Source organism: Miscanthus floridulus, chromosome 15 (assembly GCF_019320115.1).
Source record: "Miscanthus floridulus cultivar M001 chromosome 15, ASM1932011v1, whole genome shotgun sequence".
Taxonomy (NCBI): domain Eukaryota; kingdom Viridiplantae; phylum Streptophyta; class Magnoliopsida; order Poales; family Poaceae; genus Miscanthus; species Miscanthus floridulus.
The window spans coordinates 26,397,508-26,414,645 of NC_089594.1; the positions used below are offsets into that span (position 1 = coordinate 26,397,508).

A 17,138-nucleotide genomic window follows, 5' to 3' on the forward strand; every position below is an offset into this window, starting at 1 on the left:
CTTGAGCTAGTTATGAGTGAAATTGGACCCTAATTTTCACTGTACTATGGTAAATTAGGTAGGGAAGTAAGATTGCACCCTTTGTTAGTACATCTTTGTTGATTTTAGTGTAGTATTAGTGAAGTTTGATGCATGTGTCATGAAACCCTATATCTAGATCTAGGATTTTGTTTTTTTAATCTTTTTCAATTTTTTCTTTATGTGACTAGGGTTTGCATGTAGGTGAATGTGTAAGATTTTAATTGTTGCTAATGTGTAAAATATCCTCTACCATGGCTACTAATTATCATTTAATATTTATTTTAATTCCTTTCTATAATGTGTGTTTATAATTTGTTATGGATAAATAGGCCATTAATTAATTATCCTCTACCATAAAATTGGAATGGAGTTTGCATGAAAGGTAGTGGATGAAATATTAAATGTTGCTAATTGTTTTCTTTGAATTTGTTTATTTGAACCTATTAATTTATATTTTAAAATATTTATGCATTAATAGTCAATTAATTAACTATCCTCTACTACCATGGTGCGTGTCTCAGGTATATACAATTATTCTCGAGTAATATTCTGTTTTTGGTTGTTTTGTTTCTATAAGATGGACTACAGGAACTCTTGGATGTATGGTTCGTTAAGACACGATGCTCCTTTCCGTGATGAGGTGGACAAATTCATCAGAGCCATAGAGAAGCATGCAGCGACGTTGAAAGAGAATAGTGACACGATTATTTGTCCCTGCAAAGATTACAAGAACCTTATTGCATTTCGAGATGTGAGTACCATCAAAGAACATCTAATTAGGAGAGGATTTGTTCCGGACTACACAGTGTGGATTCATCACGGTGAAACAGTGGTTGTTGATGACAGCGACGATGATCTAGCTGATGAAGCTAAAAACCAAGCATACTTGTCCCGATTCACAGACGATCTTGAGCAACAAATGGATCGTGACTATGGCAATCAACAAGGTGGTGGCTTTGGCAATGAACAAGGTGGTGATGATGCTAGTGGTGCTAGGAATGATGGCGAAGCACATGAGGGGGATGCAGATGACGGTGACAACTTGGACGAAATGCTTGGGGCCTTTGGACCAGAAATGTTAGAAAAGAGCAAGAGAGGTCTAGAAAATCTTGAGAGGGTGACAAAAGCATCGAAGAAGACTATGTATGATGCTGAGAAGGGCTGTCCAACATACTTCACACTGCTACGTTTTGTGCTTGAGCTACTCATCCTGAAGGCTAAGTACGACTGGTCGAACTGCAGTTTCAATGATCTGTTGTGCCTCATGTCACGGTTGCTCCCACAGCCAAACATAGTTCCCGCCAACACATACCAAGCAAAGAAGGTTATAAGTCCACTCACATTGGGGGTTGAAAAAATCCATGCATGCCCCAACCACTGTATCCTTTTTCGGTGTGGCACATCGTTTGAGACTTTAGATACATGTCCTAGGTGTGGGGCTAGTCAGTACAAGAACAATGACCTTCAAAGTGGGGTGGAAGCCTCCATAGGAAAGAGGAAGAAGGGTGGGAAGAAGGTGGTGCAAGAATCTCAACCCCAGAGGAAACTCCATTAGGCAACGATGCAAATAAGAGAAGAATTCTTGCCCTGGTTATGTGGTACTTGCCTGTGACCGACCGCTTGAGGCGTATGTTCCTAAACCCTAAGGAAGCCGCACTGATGACATGGTGGGATGATGAGCGCAAGGTGGATGATGATACGATCGCACACCCGGCCGATTGTAGCTAGTGGCAATTGTTCGATGCCAAGTACAAAGCAGAATTCAGTGATGACCCACGAAATGTACGGTTTAGCTTGAGCACCAATGGAATGAATCCCTTTAATGAGAGAATGACCGACCACAGCACATGGCTAGTCATCTTGACCATGTACAACCTCCCAACATATTTGTGTCAGAAGAGGAAGTACCTTCTCCTCACCATTCTTATCTCCAGCCCTAAACAACCAGGCATTGATATAGACGTGTTCTTGGAGCCTCTGATGCAAGAAATGGAGAGGCTATGGAGGTATGGGGAGCCGATGTACGATGCGTTCTAGCGGGAGGACTTTATATGCAAAGCAATAATATTTGTTACTACCAATGATTACCCCGCGCTATTTGCCCTGTCTGGACAGTTCAAAGGCAAGACTAGATGCTTAGTCTGTTTGGATGGTACTAAATGGGTGTTCCTAGATGAATCCAGGAAGATAGTTTACATAAGGAACCGGCGCTTCGTAAAGACAGGTCATAAGTACCATGGCAAATTATACCTGAGATACTATGACAACATCCCGGAGGATGAACCCCCTCCAGAGAGACGTCGTAATGGAGAACATGTGTTCAGAATGGTCCAAAACATACACGTCGTCTATGGAAAGAAGAATCCGGATGAAACGATTAGAGATAGAAGCACACCTCCCATCGAAGGCGTACCATTCAAGAAGCAATCGATCTTATTTTAGTACCTGCCTTATTGGCCAGACTTGGAGGTCCCCCATGCCATTGATGCGATGCACGTGCAGAAGAATGTCTTTGAGAGTCTCATAGCTACCTTGATGGACACGGGCAAGTCAAAGGATGGTCTCAGATCACGAAAAGACATGGTGCAACTGAACATGATGTGGGAGCTTTGGCCGGTACAGCAAGATAATGGCAAGTACAGTCTTCCCGCGGCTAGCTTCAACCTAACCCTAGACGAGAGGAGAGCTATATGCAATTTCCTTAGGGGGGTCAGAGTGCCGACTGGGTTTTCGGTGACCCCGAAGAAGCTAGTGTCGATGAAGGACCTATCATTAACATACTGCAAGGCTCACGATTGTCATGTGATGCTGACAGTGTTCCTACCAATTGCAATCAGGGCTATAAAGCCAGAGTTCCTAAAGATGGCTATCACCCGCATGTGCTACTTCTTTTCAAAGATCTCATAGAAGACGATTCGCAGGCAAGAGCTGAGTGGCCTACATGAATTCATGGTGGAGACCTAGAACTAGCTAGAGATGTGTTTACCTCCCGCTTTTTTTGATATAATGGTACATCTCATGATTCACCTAGTTCATCAGATCGAGGCGCTGGGCCCTTGCTTCTTGCATGAAATGTGATCCTACGAGCGATTCATGTCGGTTCTAAGCCGATACGTGCATAACCGAACACACCCAGAGGGCTCCATGATAGAGGGTTACAATTCTAAAGAAGTCATCGAGTGCTGCCAAGAGTGGCTAAAAGTACAGAGAGGGATTGGTAATCCTGATTCTCGTCACAAGGGAAGGCTAGCTGGGAAGGGCACAAGTGGTAGGAAAGTGTTCCTCGATAATGATTATAGAGAGGTGAGTCGGGCACATTACAGTGTCTTGCAGAGTATGGCAGTGATGCAACCGTACATTGATGAACACATGGCTATCATTATGGCTGAGAGGAATGGCCGTTCAGATGATTGGGTCATGAAACAGCATAAGCAACGCCTAACATCATGGTTGAAGGACCAGAACATACAGCCTGGAGAAACCATAGATTCTATTACCATCAGTCGGTTGGCGGCCGGGCCATCGAAACAGGTGACGTCTTGGAATGCTTATGACATCAATGGGTACACATACTATACCGACACAATGGATAGGAAATCTGTGAATCAGAACAGCGGCGTTCGAATAGAGGCTCTCGACGGAGTGGGGCGAAAGGTGTTGTACTTTGGCATAATTGAAGATATATGGGAACTTGACTATGGAAGGGATATAAAGGTGGCCCTGTTTCGATGCCGCTAGATCAAGCAACATCAATTAAATGAGATCGAATAGAGAGTCGTTGACCTCTAGAATGTAGGCTACCAGGATGACCCTTGGGTGCTCGCTGAACGAGTCACGCAAGTCTTCTATATGCCCGACCTGTAAAGTAACCTCCCCCCAAAGAAGAAGACAAAGCACGTGGTGGCCTCTGGAAAACAACATATCATCGAAGTTGATGGCGTGGACGATGTTGAAGCTTACAATAAGTGTGATGAGATGCCGCTATTCACAGACTTTGTAAGAAGATCGAGGCTGTGGAAAAGAACCTGCCCAAAGATGTATTGCCATGGGAATGAAAAGGTGTCAAGGAGAAAGTTGTCACGGTGGGCTAGCTAGTTTATGTAAGTGTGTCAGTGTTCGTAAGACTACATTCATGTATGTGTGTGTGAGACTACATTTATGTATGTGTGTGAGACAAAATTCATGTATGTGTGTGTGAGACTACATTCATGTATGTTTGTGTGAACAATGTATACTAAGAATTTAACAAATTATGAAATTACCAAAATAAAAGTTGTAGATCTCCATGAGTTATTCAACTTTGGTATTCATTACTTTTTCAGTTGAAATGATTTGGGGGTCCAAATTTTGGTTCGAACTTGTTATTTTTTTAAATTTTAAATTTGAAAGGTTCAAATTTTATCAAATGATAAGATGACTAAAATAAAAGTTGTAGATATTAATGAGTTGAACAACTTTGGTATTCATCACTTTTTATGTTGAAATCAATTTGGATCTCAAATTTTGGTTCGAACTTGTCGTTTTTTAAAATTTCAAATTTGAAAGGTTCAAATTTTGTCAAATGACAAGATAACCAAAATAAAAGTTGTAGATCTTGATGAGTTGAACAACTTTTGTATTCATCACTTTTACATCTGAAATCATTTAGGGTTTGAAAATTTAGTTTGAACTTATCAAATTTCAAATTTCAAATTTTAAAATATGTAAAACATTGTCACATCCAAGTTTGATCAAACTTAAATACTGAAGCATGATTTTAGAAATTTTTAGGAAAAGAAACCATCACATTTGGAGTTAGTATGATAGATAACAACTAGTTACAAAGTTTACCCACAGATTAAAAAGAGAAATCACACTGTTCTAGATGATCCTTACATGATCATTGTGAACAGTGTGATTTCTTTTTTTTAATCTATGGGTTAACTTTGTAACTAGTTTTTCTTCCTCATACTAACTCTAAATTTGATGATTTTTTTTCCTAAAATTTTCTAAAATCATTCTCTATCAATTTATTTTGTTGGTTTTGTCAATATATACATATGAAAAGTTTGAGCAATTTAAATTTTGAATTTTAAAAAAATGTAACTTCAGACAAGATTTTGGTACCCCAAATGATTTCAGCTGAAAAAGTGATAAATACCAAAGTTGAATAACTCATCAAGATCTATAACTTTTGTATTGGTCATTTCTTCATATGATAAAGTGGTAATGACATTGTTCACAAATATGACACATCTCTCATAAGGTTTTATAAACTATATGAGACATGTGTAAGATTAATGAACAATGTATGCTAAGAATTTGTCAAATGAAAAAATAACCAAAATAAAAGTTGTAGATATTCATGAGTTGAACAACTTTGGTATTCATCACTTTTTATGTTGAAATCATTTTGGGTCTAAAATTTTGGTTCGAACTTGTCATTTTTTCAAAATTTCAAATTTGAAAGGTTCAAATTTTGTCAAATGACAAGATGACTAAAATAAAAGTTGTACATATTAATGAGTTGAACAACTTTAGTATTCATCACTTTTTATGTTGAAATCATTTTGGGTCTCAAATTTTGGTTCGAACTTGTCATTTTTTCAAATTTCAAATTTGAAAGGTTCAAATTTTGTCAAATGACAAGTTGACCAAAATAAAAGTTGTAGATATTAATGAGTTGAACAACTTTGGTATTCATCACTTTTTATGTTGAGATCATTTTGGGTCTCAAATTTTGGTTCGAACTTGTCATTTTTTCAAATTTCAAATTTGAAAGGTTCAAATTTTGTCAAATGACAAGATGACCAAAATAAAAGTTGTAGATATTAATGAGTTGAACAACTTTGGTATTCATCACATTTTATGTTGAAATCATTTTAGGTCTCAAATTTTGGTTTGAACTTGTCATTTTTTCAAATTTCAAATTTGAAAGGTTCAAATTATTTTAGTAGTATTGATTTTAATTTTTTAAAATTTAATTTTTTTTCCCATTTTTTAAGGTTCAATTTTTCAATTTTAAACTGTTGTAGTTGTCTTAGTTATTGGATATGTAAATATATATATAAAAAATAATTATAAAATTTTGTACTGTTTATTTATTATTTACATTTCAAAAATTCATTTTGATTTAGATTTTTGAAAAAAAATCGACTGTAGGGGCGGTTTATAACCTCAGCCGCTCCTATAGTGCTCTGAGGTATATCTGTGACCGTCGCTGTGGCCACCCGTTAAGTGTTGGGCGAAATCTTCTGTGGATGCCGTCAGGCTGCCCAATTCCTCAGCGGCTAGGGTTCCCGCGGCACGAAGGCACCGAGGAAGGCGAGGAAGGCGAGGACCGCAGGCTCCCGACGCGTCTCCGGTGGCCGGCCCCCTCCCTCTCCCTCTCCGCTCGCCCAGATCCTGAGCGAGGAGGCTAGGGTTCCCACCGCACCGAGGAGGCGAGGACCGCAGGCTCCCAACGCGTCTCCGGCGGCCGGCCCCCTCCCTCTCCCTCTCCGCTCACCTAGATCTAGAGTGAGGAGGCTAGGGTTCCCGCCGCACTGAGGAGGCGAGGATCACAGGCTCCCAACGCGTCTTCGACGGCCGGCCCCCTCCCTCTCCCTCTCCGCTCGCCCAGATCCGGAGCGAGGAGGCTAGGGTTCCCGCCGCACTGAGGAGGCGAGGACCGCAGGCTCCCGACGCGTCTCCGGCGGCTGGCCCCCTCCCTCTCCCTCTCCGCTCGGTAATCTTTCGTTCCTTTCCTTCCTCAACCTCGCAAACACCAGCCTCGCTGGCTCCATCCCTGCTGAACTTGGCATGCTACATCGGCTTAAGGTTCTGCATCTTTCTTTTAGATAGATGATCGTCAAGCGGATTTTTAATGGGTCAATCAGGAAATAGATTTGGTTAATGTATGGAGAATAGCTTACTATATGTATCTGTGTTCATCCATGGTTTTAGTGTTTTGACTTTCTATTCCAAGATGATTAATTTCCATCCATGGTGATCCCAACCTGATTTGTAGTAGAAAGTCTGCATCGCTCTTTTGTTTCTCCAATGATGGTGATGATGCTTTTGATGGGTCCATCAACGAACTACAATTTTCTTATGTCATCATTCCAACAAACAATTCTGGGTACTCCATCATTACTTTTGAAGTGATGATGTAGATTTTATATTGGCCAATCATATCGGTTAGTACTAGCAGTTACTAATGGCATCTCTAAGACAACTAGCTTGCATTGTGTGGTATTTTCGTGGTTAGGTTTCCTATCCTGTGAGTCTAGGACAGATATTGTTCCATGTGAATTCAGGATTGTGGTAGTGGAAAGCTCATACAATCGCTGTTTTTTTGGCTAATATAAACGTGGATTTGCTGTGGTATGTAGAAGCCACTTTCCACTATTGAAATAGGTGATCAATGCAACTTTTTAAGATAGCATATCATGTAGCTATCTGAAAAAGGTTCTGCTCACAGGCCCTCTTCCAACTGCCATAGGAAACCTAACGAGGCTTGAGGATCTTGTCCTCAGTTCCAATAGCCTGCCTAGGGATATCCCGCCAGGACCACTGCAGAATATGCACATCATTGAGGGGTTTGCTCTTGCCAAGAATGACCTAACTGGCCATATACCACAAGCCTATTCAATAATACGCAATCCATAAAGCAGATCAGCTTGATGAATAACAGCATATCAGGTCCTGTACCACATAACCTAGGTTCCTTGCCCAAGTTGGAATTCCTATACCTAGGGTACAATAACCTATCTGGTATAGTGCCCCCAACCATCTACAACATGTCAAGGATGCAGTGGCTTTATCTCGCACACAACAACTTTGCGGGTGCCATTCCTACCAATCAAAGTTTTAGCCTTCCTCTACTGAAGATATGGGAACCAATCAGCTAACAGGACGGATTCCATCTTTTCTTCGGAATTATCTACACTATTTATGCACAACAATAATTTCTCCGGCTCAGTACCACCAACACTTGGGAATAACATCCTAGCTCTTGAGAGGCTTGCTCTTGGATCGAATAATTTAGATGGGAATCTTAACTTCTTGTCTTCCCTTTCTAATTGTAAGAATCTCCAGGTCCTTGACCTGAGCTTTAATTCTTTCATAGGGGGGCTCCCATATCTTATAGGGAACCTATCAACAGAGTTACTTTGGTTTAGTGTAGGTTATAACAAGTTAACAGGTAGGCTTCCATCAACACTGTCAAACTTAAGCCATCTTGAAACATTAAATCTTTTTAACAACCTATTCACAGGAGATATCCCAAATTCTATCACAATGATGCAAGACCTCATCTTACTTAGCGTCGATAACAATGACTTGTCTGGCCCTATACCGACAAATATTGACATGCTGAGGAGCTTACAACAGTTGTATCTTCCAGGAAACAAATTCTTTGGCTCTATACCCGACAGCATTGGCAACCTTAGTGTGCTAGAACAAATAAGCTTATCTAGTAACCACTTAAACTCAGCTATACCAGCAAGCTTCTTCCACCTGGACAAACTTATTTCTTTAGATCTTTCTAACAATTTCTCTGGTACCATTCCCATGTTCCTTGCCAATTTCACGGCCTTGACATCCTTGAACCTCTCCTTCAATAAGCTAGAAGGGAAGATACCAGAGGGAGGTATTTTTTCAAACATCACGTCAATATCTTTGATTGGAAATGCTGAGCTATGTGGATCTCCCCATCTTGGATTTTCTCCTTGTCTTGAGGACTCTCACTCAAATAAAAGACACCTTCTAGTTATCCTTCTTCCAGTTGTCACTGCTGCATTTGTCTCCATTGTTCTTTGTGTCCACCTAATGATTAGAAGGAAAGCTAGTGTCACTGATCCAGGCAATGCTGTAAGACAAACATTAGTTACCTACCATGAGCTAATTTCTACCACTAATAACTTTAGCGATAACAACCTTCTGGGAACGGGAAGTCTTGCAAAAGTTTTCAAATGCCAACTGAGCAATGGTTTGGTTGTTGCAATAAAAGTTCTAAACATGCGACTAGAACCGGCCATTAGAAGCTTTGGAGCTGAGTGCCATGTGCTTCGCATGGCTCGACACCACAACCTGATAAGAATACTAAGCACTTGCTCCAAGCTGGACTTCAAAGCACTCGTGCTCCAGTACATGCCCAATGGCAGCTTAGACAAGCTCCTACACTATGAAGGTACATCAAGTAGCTTGGGATTCCTTAAGAGGTTGTTGGTGTTGTGTGTGTTAACACTGCATGAAAGCCAATTGGAAAATGGCAAAAGTCTGATCTAATCTAGACAAAAGTTTAGCTCTTTGACAAAGTGGCAATGACTTTGGTAATAATAAGGATTAAAAAAGATTATAAACACATTTGTACAAGTGTTAACACTAGAATAATGATAAATAGGAGTACCATTGCTAGCTGGATCTCTATCGAATGACTTTGATCCGTGGTTCTGTGCTGATGAGACTGTACACTGTAGATAATTGTATAAGTCAGTATAGCTGTGTTTACACTTGGTACTCGTCAAGCGTTTATGTGCTGATGAGACTTGACACTTGATAATTGTAGATACTGTACATGTTGGGATTTAGGAGCCGAGGAAAAGGAGACAAAAGGAAGCACCTAGTTCTCCAGAGTTTACATCCAAGAAAATTTGATAGCACCTGGTTCTCGTCAAAATTAGTCCGATTATTGCCACCATGTTTATCATCTGGAATAAGATCTGGTCACCTACATTTTTCACAATTCAAACAGGAATATGCACTCAGTAATTTGCGGTGATTTAGCTGCCGGCCATCCTACAAGTAAGGATAAGGCCATAGGCATCACAAGTAGACATGTATGTGTAGTTTATGTACCTGGTAATAACAGCCCAGTCATGTGCCTCTGGAGAAAGAATGTAGCATACTTACAAAATTCCTCCTGCTGCTGGAGCTACACTTTTGAACAATGACATAGGCACCGGCGAATGGATTCAGCAGCGTCACGGACGCCGCCTCGTCCATGAGCGCCATCCACCCACACAAGGAGCCGCACGCCACCTTGCCGCGCACGTCGAGCAGCGTCTTGGACAAGACCTTCTTCTCCGGGACACAGTAGAAGCCGACGCGGTCCGAGTCAGGGTCGAACGGGAGCAGCAGGAGCAGCCTGAAGGTCGCGAACGGGACGGCGGCGCGCCATGGGGAGCAAGCAGATCGGAAGGACGCCGCGTCGTGGCCTGATGCGAGACGCTGCCCGATGGACTCGAGGAGATCCTCTGGCAGGTCGAATCTCTAGTCAGGGAGAGGTTCTTGGGATTGGGAGGCTGAGCCATGGAAGACAGATGATATCAACTATGGTTCACGCAAGAAACATCAAGCGAGGGCGATGGAACACGTGAGCCTAAAACCAAATGAAAGGAGAAAAAAGCTGTCCCTTTTGCAAATGCAAAGAGGGGAAGTAATTAAATGTAGGCATATTTGGCAAGGTTCTCAGAAATGTAAAGATGTTCCTTTTGTCTTAATTCTCTTTCCTTCTGTGTTAATTCTCTTTCCTTTTGCTCATTGCCATGTATGCTGGTGCATGCAAACATGCAATATGTATATGGATAGCACAATAATTTTCTACTTCCTATTTTGTCGTGATTCCTCTATCACATGATAGACAATATCAATCAAGGAGAATGGCACGATCAATCAGTAATTAAGATATCGTGGGATCGTAGGCATGGGCAGACGGACGAACCAAAACAAATGTCGCACTAAAAAATATCCACACTTTGTTCTTTTTAGTTGTAGGAGATTTGGTTAGACCTATCCTTCAGTGATCATGTTAAGGCCTTGCTTGTGTAGTGTGAAGGCCCTAATAGGCTTCCATTTGCTTGCGAATTAAGGACTTGTGTATTCACCAATATTGGTACATCGGGCCGGACGCACGCACGTCGGCAAAGTGCTGGTAAGGGGCGGTGCTAGGCTGCTTCAGCAGCCCTCACATGATCTTAGGGCAGCTCTAACAATTGGCTTTTAAGCTAGCTTTAAGTATTTTTTCTTATATTTTAATATAAGAGAGAGAAAAGAACTCTTAATCAAGAGCTAAGCTCTTGCATACATTTCAATGTTACATGACAGTGTCATGTGGAGCTATTCATGTTAGCTATGTGCTAAAAGCTAGCACTGTTGAAGAAGTTGGCTTAAAGCTAGTAATTGGTTGTAACCATTGCGGGTGCCCTTAGCCTCGCGGACAACCCTCCTGAACACAAACACCAAGGCTTGTTGGAGGTGCTAAAAGCATAGTACTCAATTTATCCTACTACTAGATAGCACAACCAAAAGTGTGTACCAGGGCTCTGAAATCCTCAATTTCTTTCGCCACCCACATATAATTAATGCAGATCTCTTTCTTGGCCTCGTGGACGGACGAAGATCAAGCGAAAGGAGCTGTCGGCCTGTCGCCGTCGTTATTTATCCTACCTTAGACTATATGCAAAGTATCCTGCCTTGAGAATTCAATATTAAATGTCATTATCCCTCTGCCTTCCGTTTTCTATTCTGCTCCCTGTATCGAAATGTAGAATTAAATGTGAGTATGCTCTTTTAGATAATGACAACTTGTGAGTATGTAGTCCCTTTTTGTATCTTGTGAGTATGTAGTTTTTGTACTGAGTTTAGAACGTTTTTTTTTTCAGTTTAGAAAGGTGATCTTGATCTAGTAGTGCAGCTAGCTTTAGTTGCGGTACTTTTATAATATCATATTATAATATATAATTTACATGTTGAGAAAATGTATGAACTTTTAAAATTGCTAGTTTGATAAAAAAATGTTTAATTTAGAACAAAACTAAAACGACAGGTAAGAAAACAGATAGATTATCTCGATGTACATGCTGAACACCTACTTCAAATAGTAATTTCATCCATATACCACCGGCGCACAAGATTAGGCTAGTAGCTATAGTCCAATAAAATAAAATGGGCACTATAATGTTTGACAAACATAAACATAAGAAAATCAGAGTTGCACACACATTTTTCAGTCGTCGTATCACAAGCATACACAGGTACATATACACACGTATACACGACAGATTACGTAGCCACTTATTCATCACGCAAATACATACATGTACATATATGTATATGCACAATCCGGCGGGCGTGTGGGCCCACCTCTCAGTCTCTCCATCTCACTGTCATACGAACGCGTAGATACATATACGTGTACAAACATACATACATATACATGCATACATACATGTGGCCGTACGTGCACGCACGTCGACGGGACGACGAGGGGATCAGCCGAAGAAGTGGTGCTTCTTCTCGCCGCCGGCCTCCTCGACCTCTTTGTGGTCCTTCTTCTTCTCGTGGTGCTCGTGGAAGGCGAAGCCGCCGGATCCCACGGCCGCCGCCGCCGCGACCTCCTCCTCGATCTTGTGGCGGTGCGCGTGCTCCGGGTCCTTCTTCGCCTCGTGCTTCTCGTACTATATACATGTACAACGATCATCTGTTCGTTCGTTCAATTCATATGTATAGGTAATATGGTAATAATTAACGATAATCGCCGGACGACGACGACGACGAGAGGTACACGACGACGTACGAGTGCGAAGGCGCCGGCGGCGATGGCACCGGCCTCGCCGAGGTGCTGCTTGTGCTTGTGCTCCTTCTCCTCCTTCTTGTACTTGTCGTACTCGTCCTCGCCGGTGGACACCACCTCCGTCACCGTGGTCTCCGTGTACTCGGCGGCCTCGCCGTACCCGCCGCCGGCGGGCTGCTCCAGCTGCTCCTCCTCGTCCTTCTTGTGGTGGAACAGGTGGTGGTGGTGGTGCTTCTCCTCCGCCATGGATAATGAAACCAAGATCGAGATGACCTTGTTGGAGGGAGAGCGACTGAGCGAGTGACAATTGGATCGATGGGTTGGTTAGTTGTTGCTTTGCTTGTGCTTGCTTGTCGCCTTGGCACTTGCTCGTCTTATATAGCCGGATGGAGCCGGCCGGCCCGTGGACTGTGGTGGCATGGACGGTGGAGATGACGGTTATTATTGTGATGCGAAAATACGTACACGTGTCATACGGTATGCACAAGACACTTATATATATACTCGGATTTATAGCAATATTTTGAAAATTATTGTGGACATATATACTCTAACCAAAGGACCTCTAGCCGGACTGGACAGAGGGTTCCAGCAGGTCCTGAGTTCAAACCCCCACGGGGACGAATTTTAGGTTTGAGGGTAATAAAAACCTCTCGTCTGTCTCCACGTTAAAGTACAGATCTAGAGTCGTTCCATCTCATGGGGATGCATGGTATATGGGTGGGGCCAGGGTTTGAGGGTTCTTTCGCGAACTGCATGAGAAGTTCTTCTTCTTAATGAAAAACCGGTGGGGAGCTGTATATGGGTGGGGCCAGGGTTCGGGGGGGGGGGGGGGTTCGTGAGCTGCGTGAGAAGTTCTTCTTAATGAAAAACCGGTGGGGATGTCGCTCCCCGCGGCTCGTGTTTTTTTTATATATATATACTATGAGTACATTGCTCTAAGTCAAGTCCTGCATGCTTTATATGCGTTAATGCGCACGTACGTCCTCTAGCAAGGTGCATGTAGTAGCGAACGCAGAGATAGACCATAGGTAGGGTTCATTTCTCCTCCCCCTTTCCTCAGGGGCGGATCTAGCAGTGAGGCAGGTGAGGCTCGAGCCCCTCCTTGCACCTCCATAACAATAGAGCCTCTTCTAATTTTTTTGGACATGAAAAAGAGAAAGGAGGGGCTCTCAAGGTTGAAGATGACTTCAGCCTCTCTTCCATTAAATCATAAATCCACCACTGCTTTTCCTCTATCTTCCCCTCTCGATGTCCTCCCTCTCTGTTAACTCTATGCAGCTCCAGCGGGGGGGGGGGGGGGGGGGGGGGGGGAGTATGGGTGCATGGTTCTAGTTACATACGCATAATGTAGATGACAATTTCAACCTTTGCACTCAGGGCTATGGAGCGGCGTGCTACACATGGATGGCGCCACTGGGCTGCGGACAAGACCACCTTCTTCCTCTCTTTTATTTTAGGACTTTATTATAGGTCATCATAGTGCGTCAATAATTAAGAAGAATGATTTGTTATTGCTGGATCTATCAACATATACGCGGAAGGCGCCGGTCTTAGTAATATTATTGTACATAGAGCTCCAGCACGTGCGGGGCTTGAGCCCCCATAGCCCCCACGCTGGATCCACCCCTGGGTGCATAGTTCTAATTCCATACGTACAATGCGAATGACAATTTCAACCTTTGCCTCTACCAGAGGGCTATGGAGCGGCGTGCTACATGCGGATGGCAGCGTCAGGGAGCACAAACCTCCTATTGTTGTATTTTAGTACTTTATTATAGGTTGTCTTTCATAGTCCGTCAATAGTTAAGAGAATGTTTTATTATTGCTAGACCAACATATACGTGGAAGGCGGCCTCAGTAATATAGGTAATCGGCGCTTGGAGCACAAGCATTCCATTGTTCTATTTTAGGACTTTATTACAGGTCATCTTTCATAGTCCGTCAATAGTTAAGATAATGTTTTGTTATTGCTAGATAACATATACGTGGAAGGCGATCTTAGTAACATAGTTAATTGTACATAGAGCTCTAGCGCATGGGGGGCTTGGACCCCCATGGCCCCCACATTGGATCCGCTCTTGGGTGCATGGTTCTGTTTTCAAATGCATAATGTGAACGACAATTTTAACCTATGCACTATACTAGAGGGGGTACAATGAATGTTTATTAATCATTATACATTCAAAACATAATCCACGTACACAATTACCTAAATATAAAATTAAGATATGTCAGCAAATCAATTCTCGATACGTCACTTTCCCCTACCGGGGTTGCCTATTGATTGCACCAGACCGCAAGAACTAACCGATGTACTAAAGACAAGGCAAAGCAATAATCAAACAAGTAAAAATGACTCGTGGACTACATAATTTAGGTGATTGATGGTACCATTTTCATCATAGTATTAACTAGTATTTTTTTTTATTTCGCTAAGGAGCTTATTTGGATACCTTAGGGCTCCTTTGGATGACAGGGGGGCAAATGAGCGTGGATTTCAACACCAAAGGAGATTTTGACCCTGCACATGACATCCTCTCCCACTCTGGTGACAGTAACCCGCGGATGCCAAATCTCCCTCGCTGCAATCTGTGCACGGGAGCGAGAACATGGGCGTGGAAAGTCATGCAGCTCCGGCGCAGAGCAGAGCAGCAGCAGGTAGGCGACGCCGGTGGCCACTCCGCTGGCGGCTTTGAGTGCAAGCGTGTAGACAGCCGCCCTGGCTCCGCATGAGCCACCACGTGTGGCCCACTGCGCTCGCGCCACGCCGCCAGGGTTCCGCCGCGGACACGGCAACAGTGACGGCGCACAGACGACGGTGAGGTAGATGAGGAAGAGCGTGGCGAGGAGCGCGAGCAGCGCGTCGTGAAAGAGCAGCATGAGAGAGTAGTCCAGGAGGACGACCGCGAGGAGCGAGCACGGCCAGGGCCACGATGGCGGCGGCGCGGGCCAGCTCCAGGACGTACCCAAACGCGACGGTCAGCACGGCCCCAGACTTTGCCCTGGGCCGCGCCGAGCGCCGCGGTCACGATGGTGCGTCGGTCTACGGCGGAGAAGACGGTGGTGATCTTGATGGCGGATCCGGCCACAACGTCGGCGAGGAGGCAGCCGCCGGCGGCGAGAAGAAGTCGCCGGAGGTCGGACTAGAGGGCCTTGACGAGATCCGGGTATGCGGCGGTGGCCGGGTCGACGCGGCTGGTGGCGTCTGCGTCCAGCAAGCACAGCGGCGTCCAACGGCTGCACAGACAGGGCGTTGCTGAGGAGCAGCGCCGCGGCGAGGGCGGCCGTGAGGACCAGGAGCGGGATGAGGAGCACGCCGTTACGGCCCGGGAGGACGGCGCCGTGCTTCAGAAACATCAAGGAGCCATGGCCATGACGAGGCAGAGACGCTCGGAGATCCAGTCATCCAGCGAGCGCGAGGGAGAGAACGACGGGGAAAGAGAATCGTTGAGTGCGGAGTAGTTTTTTCTACGCCCCGGGGAATTGACGGGGATAGGGCTACAAAGGCACGGGGTTACCTGGGGGTGCGGTGTATCCAAAAGGGCACCGTGGATTGGCTAGGCAGCGAAGACACTGGCCTTTTCCCCCACGCGGATTAGCCAGGGATCCCCCGTGGAGTGGGGTACCCAAAGGAGCCCTTAAGGTATGAGAAGATTGGCATGGATGATGACGGTGGAACCCAAAGACATCTTCGCTACACAGAGCAGAGGCAGTTGTGGTGAGACCATGACACCTGTGAAGAACGAAGAGTATCTCTGGCGAGGTCCAATCTCGAAGGTGACGCACACCCTTGCATTGGCTGACGAAGCACTGAACAGAGGACGACCAAAATTATTTTTGGAGGCGAGCAAATAAGGTTTAGTTAATTAGAGCGAGCTACCTAAAAAAGAAGAGGTCTCCGTATTAATAAAAATGATAGGGGCAGACTTTGCCCATTCAATATCTTTTTAGAGGTGGTGTCCATCTATATTATTAGCCCCTATAAATTTGTTTCAATACCGGTGAATGTCGTGATCCACGATGGTGACGAGGGCGTTAATGAGAGAACGAATAGAGACGAAAATGTGAATGAATCTGATCTGCACCACGCGTCTACGTACGTGCACTGCCCACCGGACCGGGTACCGTAGGGCACGGGGCAGCGGGCAGCGGGCCCCACGGCTGTAGTGGGCGGCACGGCCCACCGACCTCGTGAACCGGCCGGCGATTGGTTGGTTCTAACCGAAGAAATCAGAGTGTCGGCAGATGGATAATCTTTGGAATATTCCGAGATCAGCATTTTCAACACATCGGTAACACGCGAAGCCAGCTTTTAGTACTCCTTATAATCTACACTATTAAACTTATTTTTTTAGCCAAACAGTGTTTTTCTATCTGTCAATTCAGCAAGTTTCAGCAAATCAAACGGGGCCTACGTAATACTAGTAGTCAAATCAAATGAAAGAATGATTGTTGTATACTAGTACGCAGTTCATGAATCATGACTCCATTAAATATATACCGTACGTGTTCATGATTCATGAATAATTGTGGAGAGAGGAGTGGGGAATTGATAAGTTAAAATACCATGATCTACATC

At 44.0% G+C, this 17,138-nt stretch overlaps 1 protein-coding gene, 1 long non-coding RNA gene and 1 pseudogene across 2 annotated transcripts; all 3 read right to left on the reverse strand.

Annotated features, from left to right (window-relative positions):
* Positions 1-8,543: 8,543 nt before the first annotated feature.
* LOC136508482 (uncharacterized) lies at positions 8,544-9,614 on the reverse strand. Its single transcript, XR_010771985.1, has 3 exons — positions 9,560-9,614; positions 9,392-9,455; positions 8,544-8,808 (listed from the first exon to the last, which is right to left on the reverse strand). It is a non-coding gene; the product is annotated as an uncharacterized lncRNA (long non-coding RNA).
* Positions 9,615-12,034: 2,420 nt separating this feature from the next.
* LOC136507883 (abscisic stress-ripening protein 5-like) lies at positions 12,035-12,912 on the reverse strand. Its single transcript, XM_066502479.1, has 2 exons — positions 12,560-12,912; positions 12,035-12,440 (listed from the first exon to the last, which is right to left on the reverse strand). The coding sequence occupies exons 1-2, from the start codon at positions 12,800-12,802 to the stop codon at positions 12,255-12,257; spliced, it is 429 nt and encodes a 142-aa protein (XP_066358576.1). The 5' UTR covers positions 12,803-12,912; the 3' UTR covers positions 12,035-12,254.
* Positions 12,913-15,013: 2,101 nt separating this feature from the next.
* On the reverse strand, positions 15,014-15,916 carry LOC136507248 (uncharacterized; annotated as a pseudogene).
* Positions 15,917-17,138: the final 1,222 nt, after the last annotated feature.

Excerpts from the sequence above, each read along its gene's own strand:
- LOC136507883 (XM_066502479.1), bottom strand. The coding sequence starts at position 12,802 with ATGGCGGAGGAGAAGCACCACCACCACCACCTGTTCCACCACAAGAAG. Across the intron at positions 12,441-12,559 it reads CCGCCGGCGCCTTCGCACTC|TACGAGAAGCACGAGGCGAA; the intron begins GTACGTCGTCGT and ends ACATGTATATAG.